This window comes from Rhineura floridana, chromosome 7, assembly GCF_030035675.1.
Source record: "Rhineura floridana isolate rRhiFlo1 chromosome 7, rRhiFlo1.hap2, whole genome shotgun sequence".
NCBI classification, from domain to species: domain Eukaryota; kingdom Metazoa; phylum Chordata; class Lepidosauria; order Squamata; family Rhineuridae; genus Rhineura; species Rhineura floridana.
Genome location: NC_084486.1, coordinates 28337264 through 28356409, shown reverse-complemented (window position 1 = coordinate 28356409; position 19146 = coordinate 28337264). Strand labels below are relative to the sequence as shown.

Below are 19146 nucleotides of genomic sequence, written 5' to 3'. Positions count from 1 at the left end.
CTTTTGGAAAGGGGCTTCCCCTCTGCCCAGTGCACACCCACCCAATCTCCCCTCCCCCTCCCCACCCTTCCCCCGTGTCAGTGTTGGACTATGACCTGGGAAACCAGGGTTCGAATCCCCACACAGCCATGAAGTTCACTGGGTGACCTTGGGCCAGTCACTGCCTCTCAGACTCAGAGGAAGGCAATGGTAAAACCACCTGTGAATACCATTTACCATGAAAACTCTATTCATAGGGTCGCCATAAGTCGGGATCGACTTGAAGGTAGTCCATTTCCATTTTCAAACATGATTGCACAGAAATAAATCCCATTGAACTCAAAAAGTATGCAAATGATCAAACCCACCCTCCCTTCTCCTCCCTCCTATCTCCTCCCTTTCCTCGTTCCCCCTCCCCTTTCTCCTCCCCATAGTCAGTTTTAAGCATGATTGCACGGGAGTAAATACCATTGAACTCTATAAGCAAGCAAATGATCAAACCTCCCCTCCCCTCCCCCTTCCTTTGACCCCCTCCAATCTGCTCCTTTGCCCCCCCCATGGTCAGTTTTACCAGTCCATCTTATATTCAAGCATGATTGCACGGGAGTAAATCCCATTGAACTCAATAAATATGCAAATGATCAAACCTGCTCTACCCTCCTCTGTACCATCACCTCCCTTTTGCCCCTTCCCTCTCCCTTGCTTCACCCCTCCCCCCCTCAAAATCCCTTCTTCCCCCTCCCATTCCTCCTGCTCCCCTACCCCTTCCATCTCTCTACTGTCCCCTCCCACTCCTCCCCCATGGTCAGTTTTACCTGTCCTAGCCATGATTGCATAGGAGTAAATCCCACTGAACTCAGTAAGCATGCAAATGATCAGACCTGCCTTCCCCCTCCTTCTCCTCTCCTCTCCCTTCTTCCTCCCCCCCTGCCCACTCCAGCCCTTCCCAGTTTTACCTATCCTAAGCATGATTGCACAGGAGTAAATCCCACTGAACCTAATAAACATGCAAATGATCAAACCTGTCCTTCCCCTCCTCCTCCTGCCTGAGCCCCTTCCCCTCCCCCCTCTGCCCTTCCCCTCTCCCCCCTGCCCTTCCCCTCTCCCCCTCCGCCCCTCTCCATCCCCTGTGGTCAGTTTCACCTATCCTAATCATGATTGCAGGGGAGTAAATCCCACTGACTAAGCATGCAAATTGTCATGGCCCCATCAGAGGACTCATCAGACGAGGATGACTTGGGAGTAACAGCAGCAGACCCAGAAGGAGAAATGGAGGAAACTCCTGAGAACCCAGCTCCTTCTCCCCCTCAGCTGCAGAGCACCCCAGACACAGCTGAAGCCCTTCAGCCAGACGCAGACAGTGAACAGGATACTCCCCCCTCACCTGCAGAACGTAGACAACAGAAGGTCAGGCAGAAGAGGGGAAGGCCTGTCCACTTAAGGCCAAAACGCTGATGGCTCACACCTGCTGACAAACCTGCTCCTTAAAAGTCAAACCTTGGCTTCAACTTGTTGCTGACTACAACGTCAGGTGTGACCACTGTGTGTCTTCCTATCCCCTGAACCTTGACTTGGACTGATCTCTCGGCAAACTAGACCCGGACCTTCACTGACGTCTCTTCTGGATTTCTGGCTTGGCATGTAAGCTTTGAACGGCCTCTGCCCTTATCTTGCTTCCTCCTTGCTAGCCTGGCAGATTTATAGCCAAGCTCCCGGCTGAGGACTTACGGCCTGGCAATTATCAAGGAATCTCCAGCCCTGCCTGCACCCCCACCGACACTGCTGTCTCAGTGAAGAGCTGACACAAATGATTAATCCATTCTCTGCAAACAGGATCCCATTTCTTACCTCTCAGATTAAAAAGCAGAGAAATTCACTAATAGGCAAAAAACCTTGCAGTTTAAGAACGTACCTATAGCCCACAGATATTTCTATCAAACTTCAAAAAGCAGGGAAATTGGACAGCACCAGGGGAGCAGGAGACCTCACCTCCTCTCTGAGATTTTGTGCTGCCCTTACACATTTGTCAAAATGCAAACACAATTTGGCTTGGTCTTTCACAGTCTAATCCACTTCCTGTGTATCTTGATAAAATTTGGTAACGTGCCTCTTGAGCATATGGTGAGTGGTGGTAACACCTGCAATCAGCCGAAATAATAGAAACAAGATATGTGCTTTGCTGATCTTGTTTTAGCAGGGAGGAAACAACATTATTAAGACGGTTGATAATAGTTCAGATGGTCACTTTAAATATGTCTGATTTACTTTGCAATTTTAATGAAGTTTCCTATAGGAAATCATTTTCTTTTGTTTCTATTTCTGTGAATATGTGAAGTACAGCAACACTTTGCAAAATTTACATTAAAAAATTTCAAAAATAATTGTGGAATACTAGCACTGACTATTCTACAGAATAGTCTCCAGTGGACATCAGGAGTGTCTCAGTTTGCACAGGATAAAACAGTGGAAGGTGAAATATATTCTAGCAAAATTCTAGGTGTGCTCTATGTTTTTAATTGATCATGCCCACCTTGCTTTAAATGAGGTGTTTTAAATATAGCAGGCTGAAAACATGCATCTTCTTTTTTGCAACAGCTAGAGTCATTGCTGAAGTAGCAACATATTGTAATCAGTCTGATTTTACATCAAACTGGAGTTTCAGATTCAACTGTTAATGCATCCAAAATAGAAATAGAACATAACTTCCAATCTGAAACACAAAAGGCTGTCTTCACCATCATATGACATTGACCAATAAAAAGGCTTTGAAATTAATAAAAATAAATTTGACACAGATTTCTAGGATCAATAATGAAAGAAATAAAATTTTCTAGATTACATTCTCTGTAGAAACATTAGTAACACAGTAAAGAAACAAAGTAAGAAGAAGACCAACAAACATACAAAAATATAATTCTCCATCTTTGGAGATGGCTTTTTAAAGTTTGATAGAAATATCTGTTGGCTATAGGTACGTTCTTAAACCGCAAGGTTTTTTGCCTATTAGTGAATATATCCTAAATTGTTCAAGAACTTCTATATCTTTTATTTTATTTATTTATTTATTGCACTTGTATACCACCCCATAGCCAAAGCTGTTTTGGCCCCTCTTCAGAGAAAATGAAAATATTATAAACTGCCAGCGCTTTTTCTCCCACACAGTGCAACAAAATAGCTACTTGCCATTTCTTAGAGACATTATCAACTCCAGCTGCAGTAAGATATAGCTGAATTGCTCCCAGCGTTTCCAGTTCTCAGCCAAATTACCTTGCAAAACAAGTAAGGTGGAGGGCGAAATGAGTCCATGTTTACAGCTACTGAAATGTGTGCAAAAACACACCAACAACCCTCAATTGCAAAGGAAAAGAAATCCAAATCCGACTTCTGACACTATGTGGTGCCTGGCTATCAAGAAATGCACTCCAGTCTCACATACAGGAAACAGGTTTAATGGAAAGCTCAAAGCATACATCTTAATAAGGAATGCTAGACAAAGCACTTGGCCGATTAAATACTGCTCACCTGTGGTCAGCAAGCAATTCATAAGTGTTAATAGCTCAGATAGTCACTTAAAATATTTTGATTTACTTTGCAATTTTAGTGACGTTTCCTATAGTAAATCATTTTCTTTTGCTTCTCTTTCTGTGAATATGTGAAGTACAGCAACACTTTGCAACACTAAAAAAAAGCTCCAAAAACAATTGTGGAATAATGGCACTGACTGTTCTGCAGAATAGTTTCCATTGGACATGAGTGTCTTAGTTTGCACAAGACAAAACAGTGGGAGGTGAAATATATTCTAGCCAAATTCTATGGGTGCTCTATGTTTTTAATTGCCCGCCTTTCCTTAAGTGAAGTAGTTTAAGCACAGCAGGCTGAAAACATGCATCTTGTGCAGGCCAAGTTTGTTTTTCCAACAGGTAGAGTCAATGCTTAAGTAGCAACATATTGTAATCCGTCTGACTTTACATCAAACTGCAATTTCAGATTCAACTGTTAATGTGCCCAAAATAGAAATAGAGCATAAACTCCAGTTTGAAACAAAAAAGGCTAACTTCACCAAAGGCCTGCCCTTAGCATGTGCGGGGTCCGGGGCAAAAGCATAGTTGGGGCCCCCCACATTCTTACTCTCTCTATATATATATATTTAGAGAGAGAGAGAGAGAGAGAGAGATTTTATTTACGAATATATGTAATTATAATATTTACATATGAGGCTAACAACCTATTAAATACAGATATGATTACCTTCACTTCAGGGAATAGGCCTCTAGTCAACCTGTTCCATACATATCCATTTCTTCACTGGTCTCTCGACATCTGTCTTCCCTTTGTCGATATCTGCTAGATATGGCAGTCTAAACTATATACACTATTTTCACGCTACGCTACACGAATCGTTTCTTACTAACGTAAACGACACTACACGGAACATGGTCCGGCATGCAGCCAAAGAGCGGAGATTCAAACCTTCCGCCCAGAATAAGCCGGCAAGCGCTGTAAACCCACTGCACAGCTGATGAGCTGGTGGCAGCACAGGGAAGCCACTCAGGCACGCAGCCGAAGAGCACAGGATTCAAACCTCCCGCCTAAAATTAGCTCTCTAAGAACCGCACACCCGCTGCGCAGCTGATGAGTGGGTGGAAGCACAGGGAAGTCACTCAGGAACGCAGCCGAAGAGCACAGGATTCAAACCTCCCGCCTAAAATTAGCTTGCTAAGCGCCACACACCCACTGCACAGCTGATGAGCGGGCAGGCAGGATAGGGAAAAATCCGCTCAAGCACGCAGCCGAAGAGCGGGAGATTCCCCAAAAGCAGGAAATTCAAATTTCCTGCTCAAAATCAGCTCAGGAAGCAGCTGGCGAGACGGCCGCTGCACGGCTGAAGAGAGAGAAAAAACTCCGCCGCAGCCCAGCTTCTCTATATACGCAGATTGTGAAGTGCGGGGGCCCCCAAAGCGCGGGGTTGGGGGCAACTGCCCTGCTTCCCGGTGCCTGGGGGTGGCTCTTCTTCACCATCATATGACATGGACCAATAAAAAGGCTTTGAAATTAATAAAAATAAATTTGACGCAGATTTCTAGGATGAATAATGAGAGAAATATAATTTTCTAGGTTAGATTCTTTGTAGAATCAGTAGTAACACAGAAAAGAAGCAAAGTACGAAGAATACCAAGAAACATACAAAAATGTAATTCTCCGTCTTTGGAGATGGCAGGTGTTGCCATCATTCACCATATGCTCAGAGGCACATGTTACCAAATTCTTCCAAGCTGCACAGGAAGTGGATTGGACTGTGAAAGGCCAACCCAAATTGTATTTGCATTTTGACAAATTTGTAGGGCAGTCCAATATCTCAGAGAGGAGGTTAGGTCTCCTGCTCCCCTGGTGCATTCACTATAGCTGCCCAATTTCCCTGCTTTTTAAAGTTTGATAGAAATATCTGTTGGCTATAGGTACATTCTGAAACTGCATGGTTTTTTGCCAATTAGTGAATATGCTTATTTAAATAGGCTGGGTGCCTAACCTGTGGCCCGCCAGATGTTGCTAGAGTGCAACTCCCGTGATCCCTGAGTATTGGCCACATTGGCTAGGGTAGATGGCAATCAGAGTCTAATAGCATTTGGAGGTCTACAGGTTCCCACCTGCCTTAGGCTATGACAGTGAAGCAACTCAGGTGCAAATGTAGTATATATTTCAAATAGATAATAATAAATATTGCAGCTAATATAGCTAGAATCTTATAGCCAAGTATTGATTCATTATTTCCAGTCAATATATGAACTTTAGCTTTCCCCATCTCTGCAGTTTGTGGCCATGTGCACCCCTCTTCACTGTTTATTTTCCAGTTTTCTTCCTCCTTCTGGATTCCTCCCATCTTTGCACCCAGGTCTCCTGCCCTTGCTCTCTTCACCTGCTACTGTCTCACACCTTTGCTCTTTCTATCTGTCTTCCCTACGTCCTGCTTTTCAGTCACCTTTCTAAGGGTGCTTCCAGACTTTCACTATTTCTGGGTGGGATTCAGTCATATACTGGCAAATTGAGGGTTCCCAATTAAAGTTGATTGGAGCTGTTGTGCAACAAGCCTGCTTCCCCAAAAAACAAAACTTTTTGTGATAAGGAAAGTGATGGGAAAATGCAGTGGAAAGTGTGGATTAACAATTGCTTGATGCAACATTGCATAACAAATCTCTGCAAGCAAATCAGAATGAATACTCAATAAGTAGTTGGCATTGTCTAACCTCCCCACAAACTGTCCAAGCAAATCAGGATGAGTGCTCAGTAAATAATTTGGAAGCAACTGAATATCAGAGTAGCTCAGCCAACTGCTGCCAGAGAAGTATGCTGAGTGTGTTCAGACACTATATGCAAGCATCTGGAAAGAAGTGGATTGCCAAATGGTCCAAAATCAGGGATGGAATCCACAGCGGCCTCAGATCCTCTGTCAATCTGCTCCATCCCTGCCCTCGTCACCATAGAGAAGAAAGAGGCAGGAGAAGAGCCCGCCCGCCCCCCCCAGCCACATGATGCAATGGAGGCCTTGGCAACAGCCTTCCCAGCAGGGCCAGACTGTGGAAGAGGGGAAAGAACAGGAAGAGGGGGAACAACAGGAAGAGGCGACACAAGACCATGAGGCAAGTAACAGGCTGCAGGCTAGAATGGGCAAACAATATGTGTAATTCCAACTCTCTACAGTCAGAATTAAGCAGATTTTTTGTTCATCCCAGCGTGCAGCCTGTTACTTGCAGCCTCTTCTTGTTCCTTCTCCACGGTCTGGCCCTGCTCAGGGAGGCTGTTGCCAAGGCTTGTGCTGTATTTTTCGGCCTGGGGAGCTCCTCCTCTTTTGCCTCCTCCTCCTCCGCGAAGCTGGGGGTGGGCAGGGACAGGATGGATTGGTAGTGAATCAGCAGCAGACATATTCCATCCCTACCCAAAATGAGGTACAGGGGCCCCCAGTTTCAAGTAAATTACCTTGTGTGATCTCGCGCATTGTGGCATTTCTTACCTCTTCTAAGAAGAGTATCCTTTAAATCAGGTGTGGGAAACCTGTAGCCCTCCAGATGTTGCTGAAACTCCCATCAGCCCCAACCAGCATCGCCAATAGTTAGAAATAATGGGAATTATAGTCTAGCAACATCTTGAGGCCAACAGGTTTCCCTGCACTGCATAAAATTTTCCACGATTTTCCTCCCATGGTGCTACTAACAGATCCAGGGGTCTGGAACTCTGTGGCTTGAGGCAGTTATAAAGGCCCTTCCCACCTGATCATCACACAAATCTGGATCAGCTGAGGACTGTTCGGGAAGGATCCATGATACTTGCTCTGCCCATGTGGAGCTGGTCTTTTAAATGGCATAGCAAGTACTATGTGATGACACCATGGGAAAGTTGATCCCATATAACATCTAAAGAGTACCGAGGCTCAAAAGCTCTATATAGCCGACAGCTTTCAAAGTTAAAACTCACTTCAAATAGATACAAAAATGTAGCATAAATGAAAGGAAGCTAAAATTTATTACTGGAGTTGTATTTTGTTTTATATTTTCTATATCTATGTGCTACACTTGTGAAACTTTTTAAGTAAGTAACAGTAAGTGTGGGAATAGCTCTGGGAGCTAAAAATCACGCAGACCACCCAGTGAAGACAAATTAATGTTTGCTGTTAGGTATTTTCAGTCAAGTTCCAAGTAAGTGTTTGGTAACTGGAAAAACCACTGCTGAAAAAAGCTAAAAACACTTTTTTTAACTTCTACAGTTTATCATGCAAAACCAAAAGTGCTATATTAAACTATAGGAATCTGAGTCAACACCCACACTGCAGGCTCCACCTCAAGACTAAAGGCTGGAAGTCTTATGACCACATTCTTGTGAACAGCCTAAGTCAAGAGACAGAGAACCTGATTTTCCTTCACAGGAAGTGAATAGTTGGCACCGTCCTGGCTGCAAAATCCCATGGAAAACAAGGGCTACATGTTGCCTATATAACGGCACATATCTTAGTTGGCATTGGGTTAGTGTACTTTTACACTAGGCTGAAGAAAGATGTTAGCTTAGGGGAGGAAAGTTCTTTACAATAGTGTTTCTCTCCAATGCCCATGTCTTGTATCACCTGTGTTTTATTTATTTTAGAAACTGATACAGCTATATTTAAAATATAGAGAAATGAACTAAAAATAAATAGCAGCAGCAAGTTCTTAAAAAGAGCATAAAAGAAAAATAGCAGATAAAACAGCAACAACATCAATTTAAATAATAATAATTAACAATATTGTGATGAGGAAAGTGTATGTCTGTGATTGCAAATTCAATATTACCTGTTTTTATTACCCATTTTTATTTTTTATTATTTCTATTTACATTATTTGTGTACCACTCAGTAACAAATGTTCTCTGGGTGGATAAAAAGTAAAACACCAGCCACAGTACAAAACTAAAGTAGAATAATCTCTTCAAACAATCAAGGGTTGCTCTTTTTGATACAGAAAGTTAGTTTACACATCTCAGTGATGCCAAGAATTTAAATATTAAAGCCATGTATAGCCTCTGTGCTTATTAGTTGCACCACCCCTGCAAAGCAGTAGTATAGTAATAAATAAAAGTATGAAGCCCCATTTCAGATGCCTCTTCAGCCTTGAACTCAGATAGGCAACCATTGTCTCTTTGCCTCAGTGCCCTGTCTGAAATATCTGAATAATGATACTAGCCTGTCTTGCACCATTGGTGTAAGAATTGCTGACACAATGAGTACTTCCAGACAGGAGCCGAGTATTGCACAAGAGCCAGTGAGATACTGCAAACGAGCTATTGGCAACAGGAATTTTTAAATTTTGATTTATCCTGAAAAGGAAAACTCTGGGTTCCATGGGGGTGGGGGGTGGAAATATGGCTTGTTATTTTTATGCAAATGGATGCTGCAAAAAATGTTCACACATGTGGAGCACCCATCCCACCATAGAGACCTAGAAGCACCCAATATGTGTATGAAGTGCTATGAGCTTTTGGGGGCAGGGACTGAGTCATCAACTTAATATTTATAAGCAGTTCTATCCCGGGTACATAATCAGAAGTATTCCGCATTGCATTTTATTAATGCTTTCCAAATTTCCAAGGACACCACAGACAGATGTCGAAGAAGGTTCACACTGGTGGCGTATATAACAAAGTTCTACCACATAACATGAAAAATGTGCAGAGTTTCAATTCCCTGTAAAGACTGCAAATTATGAGTGATTTTTAATTATTATTAAAATGGTTCTTGTGAAAATGACTGATCATTTTAGTCTGTAATGCTTATTTGTCTTTAACAGACTGTCACAGAAAAGCATAAAATGAATGTACCAGAAACAATGAATGAAGTTTTGGACATGTCTGATGATGAGGGTATGTATAATGGAGCCACTGCTTATTTCTCTGTATTTGTTATGGCATAAATGTTTGTTAAACATAGTTGTTATTCAGTAGACAACCATTATTGGGGTGGTGGTGTTAAAATTATGACTCAAAATTGTTTTGTTGAAATAAAATATTTTATTTTCATTTATAATTGACTTAACATTTTGTTCACTTAAATTGTGCAGTTGGTAAAGCGAATGCCCCTGAAATTCTCAGTGATGGTGAATATATTTCAGATGGTGAAGAAGGTATTTCTTACTTTTTTTTGTACTGCAGTGGGCTCTGCCCTTCAACATTTTCATTTTCTGTTCTAACTTGACAAATCAAAGCTGCATATACACTACCATATTAGCATACCAGGTGAAAACATGGCAACATAGGCTGAACTCTTCCTGTCATTAGTCTGTTTCTCTTTGTGTTGTGTTTATTGTCCTCATTTTCCCACCACACTAAACTACAGTTTAGTACAATTAGGACAAGCAGGAGGAGCATTTAACAGATGGCCTTGGACTTGTGCGCTCCCCCCTCAGCTGTTCTTCTCCAACACAGGCAGGAGAATGAGTCAAAAGCTTTTGCTTCCACTTTTACTTTACAATTGGTTGTGTCATCTGGTATGATGAACTGTGGTTAGTATTAACTATGGTTTATTTCAAATCCACTAACTTCAAATCATGGTTTCTAAAGCTGGCTTGTTGAAATTAATCATAGTTGGTATTAACTGCAGTTCCTGGTTTAGACTCTGTGGAAAGCTAGGGTAAACTAAAAGCAGAAATAAAAGTTTCTGTATTTCTCTCAGCTGTGCAGGTGGAGAGAGGAGTGCCTGAACCCAGGGTTCACTGCAGCTCATGTGCACGCTAAACAATGATTAGTGTGACATGCAAATATGACTGTTGAGAAGATGTTTACTTATGCATTTCTTAGTATACTGGGACTATACCTTAAGCTTGAGTTGTCAATCCTGCATCACCACAACACTTTTGTAAAACTGACACAAAAATGACCATTTTTTCTTAAAACAGGAGTAAAAAGTATATGAAATATGCTTGCTCTGGTTTGCCTAGTCCTGTACCTTTACAGCAGGGATGGGAAACCTTATATTGGTCAGGGGTCACATTCCCTCAAGGGTATTCAGTTAGGGGTCACATGCTGGTGATACATGAGGCTGGAGCCACCACCATTTCTCTCTCTCTCTCTCTCTCTCTCCCTCTCCCCCTCTCTCTCTCTCCCCCTCTCCCCCTCTCCCTCTCTCTCTCTCTCTCTCTCTCTCTCTCTCTCCCTCCCCCCTCTCCCTCTCCCTCTCTCCCAGTGGGTTGTTGGGGAAAGGACAGATTGATCTTGACAGAGGTCTGAACTGATTGCTTGCAGAGGACTTTTGAAATTAGGCTGAGAACTACATTGAAATTTGACTGAGGGCCACACACAGCCCTAGACCTGCAGGTTGCCCACCCAGGCTTTATAAAAATGCACAGGGAAAACAGTCCACTAAGGGCAGCTTGTTCTGATGCTGTGGTATAGTAAAGGCCAGTTCTACTGAAATATATATTTCTATCACGATTGAAAGATGTAGGAGGCTTCTCAGGCTCTGTGCCTGGTACCAACCTTTGAAGGATTGTTGTTTTTACTGTTGGGAACATATTGGCTGTAAAGATATAAGGAGCTGCCTTCAAAGATGTAAGGAGCTGTTTTCTACTACTGAATCAGAATATTAGTCTAGCAGCTCACCTGTTATTGCTGTCTTTGACAGACTGGGACCTCCTGCATGCAAAGCATGTCTGCTACCAATAAGCTGTGGCAATTTAGTCCAGACAGATCACTAGTTATTTCAGCAGGCAGATCCAGAAAATAACTACACTGTGATTGTAGGCCTACTTCAGTAAAAAGTGTAGTACATGGTCATGTATATGCAGCTGACTTTGCTTTCACTAACTTTCCATATTAATTCTCTTAACAATAATTGTGCTTTCATGCACATTATACTTTTCATTATTACCGCAATTACTGAGGACAACCCTCTGATTTTGTCCAGATTTCTTTCTTCACTGTTTTAATCAAATTGCCATTAACTTTCTTGGGGTATTCTCTTATGCTACTGCTGCTTTTTGTAAAATGTGTTTGCATATTATAATTTTAATCAAGCTGATTAGTATGATAGATGTGAAAGTACTGCAGAAGAAAAATGACAGATGTCTCTCAATGGTGAATATATGTGTGTGGGGGGGAATGATACCTTGGTGCTTACTCTCAACAGTATAGCAGGTTGTGAAATTATGAATTTAAATAGCTGGTGATATTTGGACTGAAACAAAAGAGCTTTTATTTTTGCTTTTAAAAAAGCCTAAAATTGATGTATAGTTACAGCTATATATGCCTGTTATAAAGATATGTCTTTCTATATATAAGTCTTTGTTGCTAACAGTAGACCAGAGGTTCTTGGTTTACTGATAATTTGGCTGCTCTTTGTTTACAGCCATCTTGAAATGTACCTTGAGTCACATATACCTGCAGGGCAATAGGAGAAGAAATTGCTTTGGGATTCTGGAGTGCTGGCCAGATATTACTTGGGGACTAACGCTACTTGCCTGTCTCCTTGCTTCAACACTCCTGCAATTCCTGCTGAATCTGTATATTTCTAAACAAGTAGATTATTATAAAAATTCAGCTTCTACTGTTCTTCTCTCCAAATGGATCATACCATGAAAACTCTCTCCCAAGCTTCCCACTGCTTGAGGAAGCAGAAGTACAAAATAGCATTTTCATTTCAGTTGATAGATGTCTTGCATATGATACTTTGTGAGCTTAACATTGTTTATGTATTCGAACGATCATAGCAATTATTACACTTATAGTTTTTCCTGCTGCAAAATGTTGGGGTACATAAATTTAAAAGCTCTTGCATTGCCCAAATCCCAAGGAACTACTGCCTTAATTTTAATATATTGAACAGGGCTGGTCTGCCACTACTGAGGAGCAGCAGGAACCACTGCTGTCTGCCTGCTGTTCTCTCTGGGAGGCAATGAAGACCTTTAGTCACTTATCAAAAGATGCATACCTCAGTTTCTTCTTGGCAAAAGCTGACTTAACAAAGCCCTGCTAGAGAGATCAGCACATTGGAGGATCAGTCCCATACAGGTGGGATTTTATAAAGGTCCATACATTTGTCACTATTATTATGGAATTTTATGAAATCCACTCAGTGTCCCATTGCTTCTTTCCTACACTAAGTAAGTAAGTTAATCCATGAAATCTTAGAAAATGCATCATGCAATTTGCTTGTTTCTCCCGTTGTCTCCCTTTATACCAAATGGATCGTATGAGGAACATGGAGACACAGCTAATGGTCTTAATATACATTATGTTGTATTACCACACAAGCCAACTTAAAATCTGTCTTCTAAGGCAATGATCTCCTACTATGTAACATCCTTCTTAGAGTCGTTTCACTCATCATATGGAAACAAGTTGGAGTTTGTCAGTGACAGAGTGTACGCTCAACGTGGAGCTGCAGCCAAGCACAGCTCCATGAAGAAGTTGTGTGTGTATGCATCATGTATTTTCAGAGATGTATCGTACTGAGACTCTACATTTTTAAGTATATGTTTAAAACATCTTATGGGGACACTTAAAAAATGTAATGTGTGAAATGGCTCTCAGACTAGTGATAACATGCCTAAATTCCAAATGCTAAAACACTAAAGAAGAAAGTCCCTTGATAAATGACTACAGAACTTTTCAATGTGTTTGCTAAAACTATATCTTGCAGTATGCATTACATAGAATAAGATAATTCTTCTTTTCTGCCCTGAACTTATTGATTTGGAAAGTAAGCAGATCTGAGAAAGATCTGTTTGTCCTTTCTAAACATTTTGGATATATTTTCATTTCTTTCACCATGGTGGAAAAATTCCCCAAACCAGGCACCTGTAGTTTAAAAATAGTGAGAAGAATGAATTTAGTTCCAGTAAAAAATTTGAATAAAGAATTTCTTTTGTATAAAGAAAAATATATTTTGCATATATTTCTTTCATATAAAGAAAGGAAAGAACAAACTTTTAACAAGCCTTCCCCAACCTTGGGTCCCAAGCATTGTTGGATTCCCAGCACCCTCGACCAACATGGTCAAAGGTCGGTGATTTCACACATCATATGGAAACAAATTGGGGTTTGTCAGTGACAGAATGTACACTCAACAGAGAGTTGAAGCCAAGCACAGCTCCGTGATGATAGGAGTTGAAGTCCAACATCATCTGGGGACTGAAGGTTGAGAAAGGCTGCCCAGAGAGCTAGATTAATTTTCACAGAAAAATGATCACTAATATTTTAGCTATGTGGTATTGAAACACAGGGAAATTATATTCTGCAACTTTAATTTTTTCTGACATCAGTGGATATTACAGAAGAATAGTGGTCTTTCATCTCCAACTCTTGTCATTTACCAGAATTTGCGGGAGAGAAGGCCACAATCAGGTGCTTTTGAAGAAGGTCCTGCTCAGGAATGAATATACATTGCTCTTTCCTGGTCTGCATTTTTTTCCTGAGCCATCTTCCTCCTTTTCTTACTTGATCCCTATCCCATCCCAGACCCTAATAACCATTTATCAATATCTTACCTCCCCCAATCTTTGTGTACTAATGTACATTGCAAACCATCTAGAGAATGGGCTCCATTTAGGGAGGGTAGGTGGTCATATTGTATGTGATTCTTCCTCTTATATAGATTCACTTATATGTCAGACCAACTCACTGGTTCTGCATGCTCAGTGATGAGTGCAATGACATTAAATGGGCCTATGCAGTGAGTATGCATGCCACAGGCACAAATCCTTTTCCTTAAAAAGGGAGTGGGTGAGTGAGTGTTTGACTTGTATTGATTATAAGATATAAAAATAAAGCAACTACAACACTCTCAAAACACAAGCTTTTACACAGTGTAATCTTCAATATTTCCATGATATGTGTCAGTGTTTGTAAGAATCTTGTCCCTGCGCCTTTTGTAAGTGAAATCTGAAATGGCATCCATGCACTGGTGTTTGCATAATTTGTCCATTTTTGATAGAGTGCCTGTTGGTGTTCAGAAGTTGTATCTAACAAAGTTGTCCCATTAGTGCAAGGACTTCCACTTGCACAATGGAACTTCCACTCTCTTCCCCCCCCCGCATGCTCCCCAGATCTGTTCTGGGGGTTCCTCCAACCCTCCAATGTAGATGGGGGGGCACAAGGAGAGGAGAGGGAAAGTTCTGTTGCGCAAATGGAAGTCCTTGTACTAACGGGACAACTTTGTTGGATATAACCCAATGCTATCACACACGCAAACAACATTCTAGGTATGCTGCAAAAGCAAAGCAAAACCCTGTTGTCCATATTAGGAAAAAAGAGGGAGCTATTCCATCTCCTTCCCCAAGCATTTAGCACTTCATCAAGTTCATACAGCCAATGTGATGTAATGGTTAGTGTTAGACTAGGACCTGGGAGACCAGGGTTCAAATCCCAACTCGGTCATGAAGCCCAATAGGTGTCCTTGGGCCAATCACTATCTTTCAGCCTAACCTACCTCGCAGGGTTTGTTGTGAGGATAAAATGGCAAGAAGGAAAAGCATGTACACTATCTTGAGCTCCTTGGAGGAAAGGTGGGATATAAATGTAGTAGGAGTAGTAGTAATAGAACTGCAAACTCTTTGGAACTGAGAATTCTTTACATTTCAGAAAACAGGAAGCCGTTCCATGTTAATTGCTTAAGCAGAATGGTTTCTTTACTTGTTTTAACTCCTGCCAATCATCCCTCCTTTTTCTATTCAGATCCAAGCATGTTAAGAAAAAACCTCTTTGTTTTCAATAAGGCTAGGCTCTTTAACCTACTTGTGGGTTTTTTTTGTAAGTGTTGTCACAGTAGCCAAAATGCCCCACATTTGTTACATTAAATATATAAATTCAAAAGTCAAATAGGGAAGTTTTAACTTTATGGTGGGTCTTCAGTTGAGACAGAGTGAGTGGAATTGTCAAGGCAAGAGTTGGTTTGCTTGATTATTATTTTTAATGGATAGTTGTTTTACCAATAATAGAGTAATATGAGATTGTTATTATTGCATCACGGGCTGAGAGCAACTGTCCAAAATTGGGCACAGGGGAATGGGAAGAACAGTTACTTTTTCTAATACTTCCTTTAGACCAGCCTTTCCCAAACTTTGTGTCCCCAAATATTGCTGGACTACAATGCCCGTCATTCCTGACCATTGGCCATACTGGCTGGAGCTGACAGGAGATGTAGCCCAACAACATCTGGGCACCCGAAGGCTGGGGAAGGCTGCTTTAGATTATTGGCTTCCTTGTTTCCCCATATTTTTTATATATAAGCCATTGTAGGTTCTGGCATCAGCTTCATGGACACTATGGAGAATATTAGCGCCTTTAGCATTATGCATGGCAGGGGCTCCATGTGATTTACAGGAAGTGGAGCCATGCCACTGCCCTATCCTGTCCTGTCCCAAACATCTACATGTTGAGTGCAGACATCTGAAATGGGGAACCCAATGTGTGTAGGCTTTCCATACTCAACATGCAGTCATCAGGACCAAGGAGACACACAATGTCAGGGATTGGATGTCCAGCTCTAGTCTCGCAGGGAGAACCCATGGAACAAGACAGGTCAGCAGTGCCAAAAACAATTTCTAGTGAGCAACTTGCTCCAACAAGGTTTGGAAGTGAACTGAGCCCTTTTGAGCTTCTGCCTCCTTGTAGAGAACTAGAATTTCTTAAAGGGCCAGCCTCTCACCTGGTGCACTCCCTGCGCTGTTGAACATGCAAGGTACTGTGGGAGTCACTCTGTTTCTCAAGGGAAATCACATATGAGACTCCTGGCTCTGGTTCTTCAGATCCTCATGCTGTGAGAACTGGTTCACTGGCCTCCTGCCTGCCAGCCTCAGGTTCAGTGGTCTGATCACCAGCTCAAACCTAGGGTCCTGGTCTGCTCCCTTAGCTAGTAGCCCTGTAGTCTCCGACTCTATACCTTGCATTGGGAAAACCCATCTGTGCCCCACCTACACTCTAGACCTGCAAGTGTGGAGAGAGGAGCATGTGAAGTGGCCCTTAGGGAACATTGGGATTACCACCCAGTTCTTCCCTTTCTACATTTATCTAGGCTCCTGATAGCATAATAAGGTGTTTCTACGTGGGGTGGGGGGCACACGAGTGAAGATTGCCCTAATTGCATTTTATTCCCTTCCTTGGCTCCTCCAGTTCTGTTCCACAAGTACTTGCAGTACAAGAGAAAATGGATTAGAATGCTAATTCCTGCTGTGCCCACACAGAAGCCCTTCAGAGAGCAATGTCTTGTTCATTTTCCATTCTCCTTCAGTGTGGAGCAGTGAGCAGCAGTCACGGTGATGACAATGGCGGTGGGAGTGTGTGTGTGTGTGTGGGGGGGAAAGATGTGGGGGTGGAGAGTGAATTCACATATCTTGCATACAGTCCAGTGTAACTACTAATACTGATTTTTTTAAAAATTTCTACAGATTTCTTAACATTGTTTCTGTTCATATTCTCAATGTGGTTTACAATAAAAACAGACAAATAAAAAAATTTAAAGATGCCCAGTATTATAATAAATATAGGAACAATCTTTTAAAAAATTAAGTATAAAAGCCCGTTAAAAACCTATAGAGCAAGAGACAGTTCCATTATCCCAAGTTTAAAATGTTCCAGCTGAATAAAGTTTTTCATTTACTGTCCAGAGAGAAGAGGGGGTGGGAGGGAAGTGATCCAAAACTGCAGCCTCAAAAGTGGGAACCCTCTGTCTTCAGCACAATATTGTATTACCTCCAAAAATAAGGTAGCCAGAGCAGTCCTACCTCTCCTCAGAAGATCCTGAGCCCCAGAGAGGTTCATATTGGATGGCACCAATGACACTGTTTCTCTGACATTCCAGAATCTGCAGCAGCTAGGTTGAACTCCTAAGAGGTCAGGTATACAACAATTTATCAATGATAGTAAGGCAGCCCTGAATCTGAGCTGGGCGGATGGGAGGGACGACTACTTTTTTAAAAAACAAGACAATAGCTTGGGACAAAGAGTTCTTAGCTTTGGTACTGAAGTTTCAGTACTTCAGACAGGGTGCTGTAGGTCAAGTAGGAGGTCAAGTGACAGGCAAGATCCGCCCCCTTTTTTCCTCCTCACAACAGTCCTGTGAAGTAGGTTAGCAAAGAGATTGTGATTGGCTCAAGGTCCCCTCACTCAAGCTTCATGACTTGAGTAGGGTTTCATGGCATTTGAAGAGGCAATATGATGTAGTGCAAGCCAGGTTCAAATCTTGGATATCTGCTCACTCTGTCGTATTGGCTCTTTGAATGTTATGAATTTCTACAGTATATTTTTATTAGCATAGAATTTATTGTTCCTGAAATACTAACATGGAACTATGAAGTTCCCTTCTTCCAGAGATTCATCAGACTTTCAACTTGTACCTTTTTTTACATATGAAAGCCTTTCTGGTTGGTCAAGTCTTTTAACTGAGTGTGAGGCTTTAATACTGTTTAAGGTAAGTATGGTGGTGGTGGTGGTGTGGTATGTGTGTGAAAACTGCAACTTATCCCAAGCTTTGGTAATGGGGTGGGGTAGTAACCCAATTTTTTAAAAAACCAGAATTTCAAAAATCAGTAATGCATACTAGCCTGTGTCTGAGATCCAGTTGCCAAGGATGTCAATAATGACTTGTCAAAAATCAGTTGCATTTTCAGATAAGATCCAGTATTCCATCTAGATTAAGGATATACCAGTAGTATGTACACCCTCTTTGCAATGTGCATGTTAATGTGGTACACTTGGAGCCTATTCAGTCTTCTTGCTGAACCAAACATTCCACTGCTGCATACTGTCTTTTCCTGCACCCTTTTGGAGGCTCCGTCTTGCTGACAGATTGGTGTTCTCTCCCTTTTATTGCTGCATGAAATGTGAAAGGTGCTGATGTTAATGATTAACAAAACCAGACCTAGTAATCAGCTTCCTCTGTCACCAGCAACTCTGTATGTGGGGTGTGGGTTGCCTCTCTTATGATCTCCTCTGGCACAGCTGGTTGGCAGTTGTGGTGCAGATAGAATCGTCTTTGTTGTGTAAAAGATGGATACTCACCAGATTTCTGATTTCAGGAGACAAAAGCCTTTCATCCCTCTACCTGAAGATAGCTGAAAAGAAATGCTGCTGGGTTTGTGCCGCCTCCCCCACTCCATGGGCAGTCCTTCCTAAGCTACTTTCTCTCTTACACCCTGTCTTAACAGCAAAGTTGTTTACTAATACAATTTGCGCAAAATACCTTCCCCCCCCCATGTGCTTCTAGCTGATTTCAGCCTTTCCCCAGTGCCTGCATGTTTAACCTAGACTAAGTATCAGATTTCAGGGATAAGGGAGAAAAACCTGACACCAAAGCTGTGCCCTTATTTACATACAAATAACTCAAGTGCTTGTCTGCATGTCACCATTCAGTCTTCTTGTTAGACTAGGCTTGCCAGAGAAGTTTTTAGTCCAATCAGAAGACACTTTAGAAGGATGTAGAGGTTTTTTTTTAAGGGAATCTTTACCTCCAACAGCAGCTGTCAATTCCTGCGTTTTTAAACTTTGCGGTTTTTTCCCCTGCATTTGGAAGGAAACCCCTTTTTGGATTCAAAAGGACAAAGGCTCACATTTCTTAAAATGCATGCGTTGGAAGAGATCAAGACATTAAGAAGAGCAGAGTGGGTGTGTGGAAAGTGAACATGACCCACAGAGTTTAGGTTCTGATACTGGTTTGGA

The 19146-nt window shown here is 41.8% G+C and overlaps 1 protein-coding gene across 14 annotated transcripts in view; it reads left to right on the top strand.

Annotated features, from left to right (window-relative positions):
- The window catches only part of ANK3 (ankyrin 3), a 591855-nt gene that overhangs the window by 466162 nt on the left and 106547 nt on the right, over positions 1–19146 (top strand). For 8 of the 14 annotated variants that reach the window (XM_061635097.1, XM_061635090.1, XM_061635087.1 and 5 more), the window contains 2 exons: positions 9288–9360; positions 9558–9620. In XM_061635097.1, the coding sequence (XP_061491081.1) occupies positions 9288–9360; positions 9558–9620 (136 nt within the window). The remainder of the gene's footprint in view (positions 1–9287; positions 9361–9557; positions 9621–19146) is intronic. The other 6 variants (XM_061635100.1, XM_061635096.1, XM_061635095.1 and 3 more) reach the window with 1 other exon arrangement.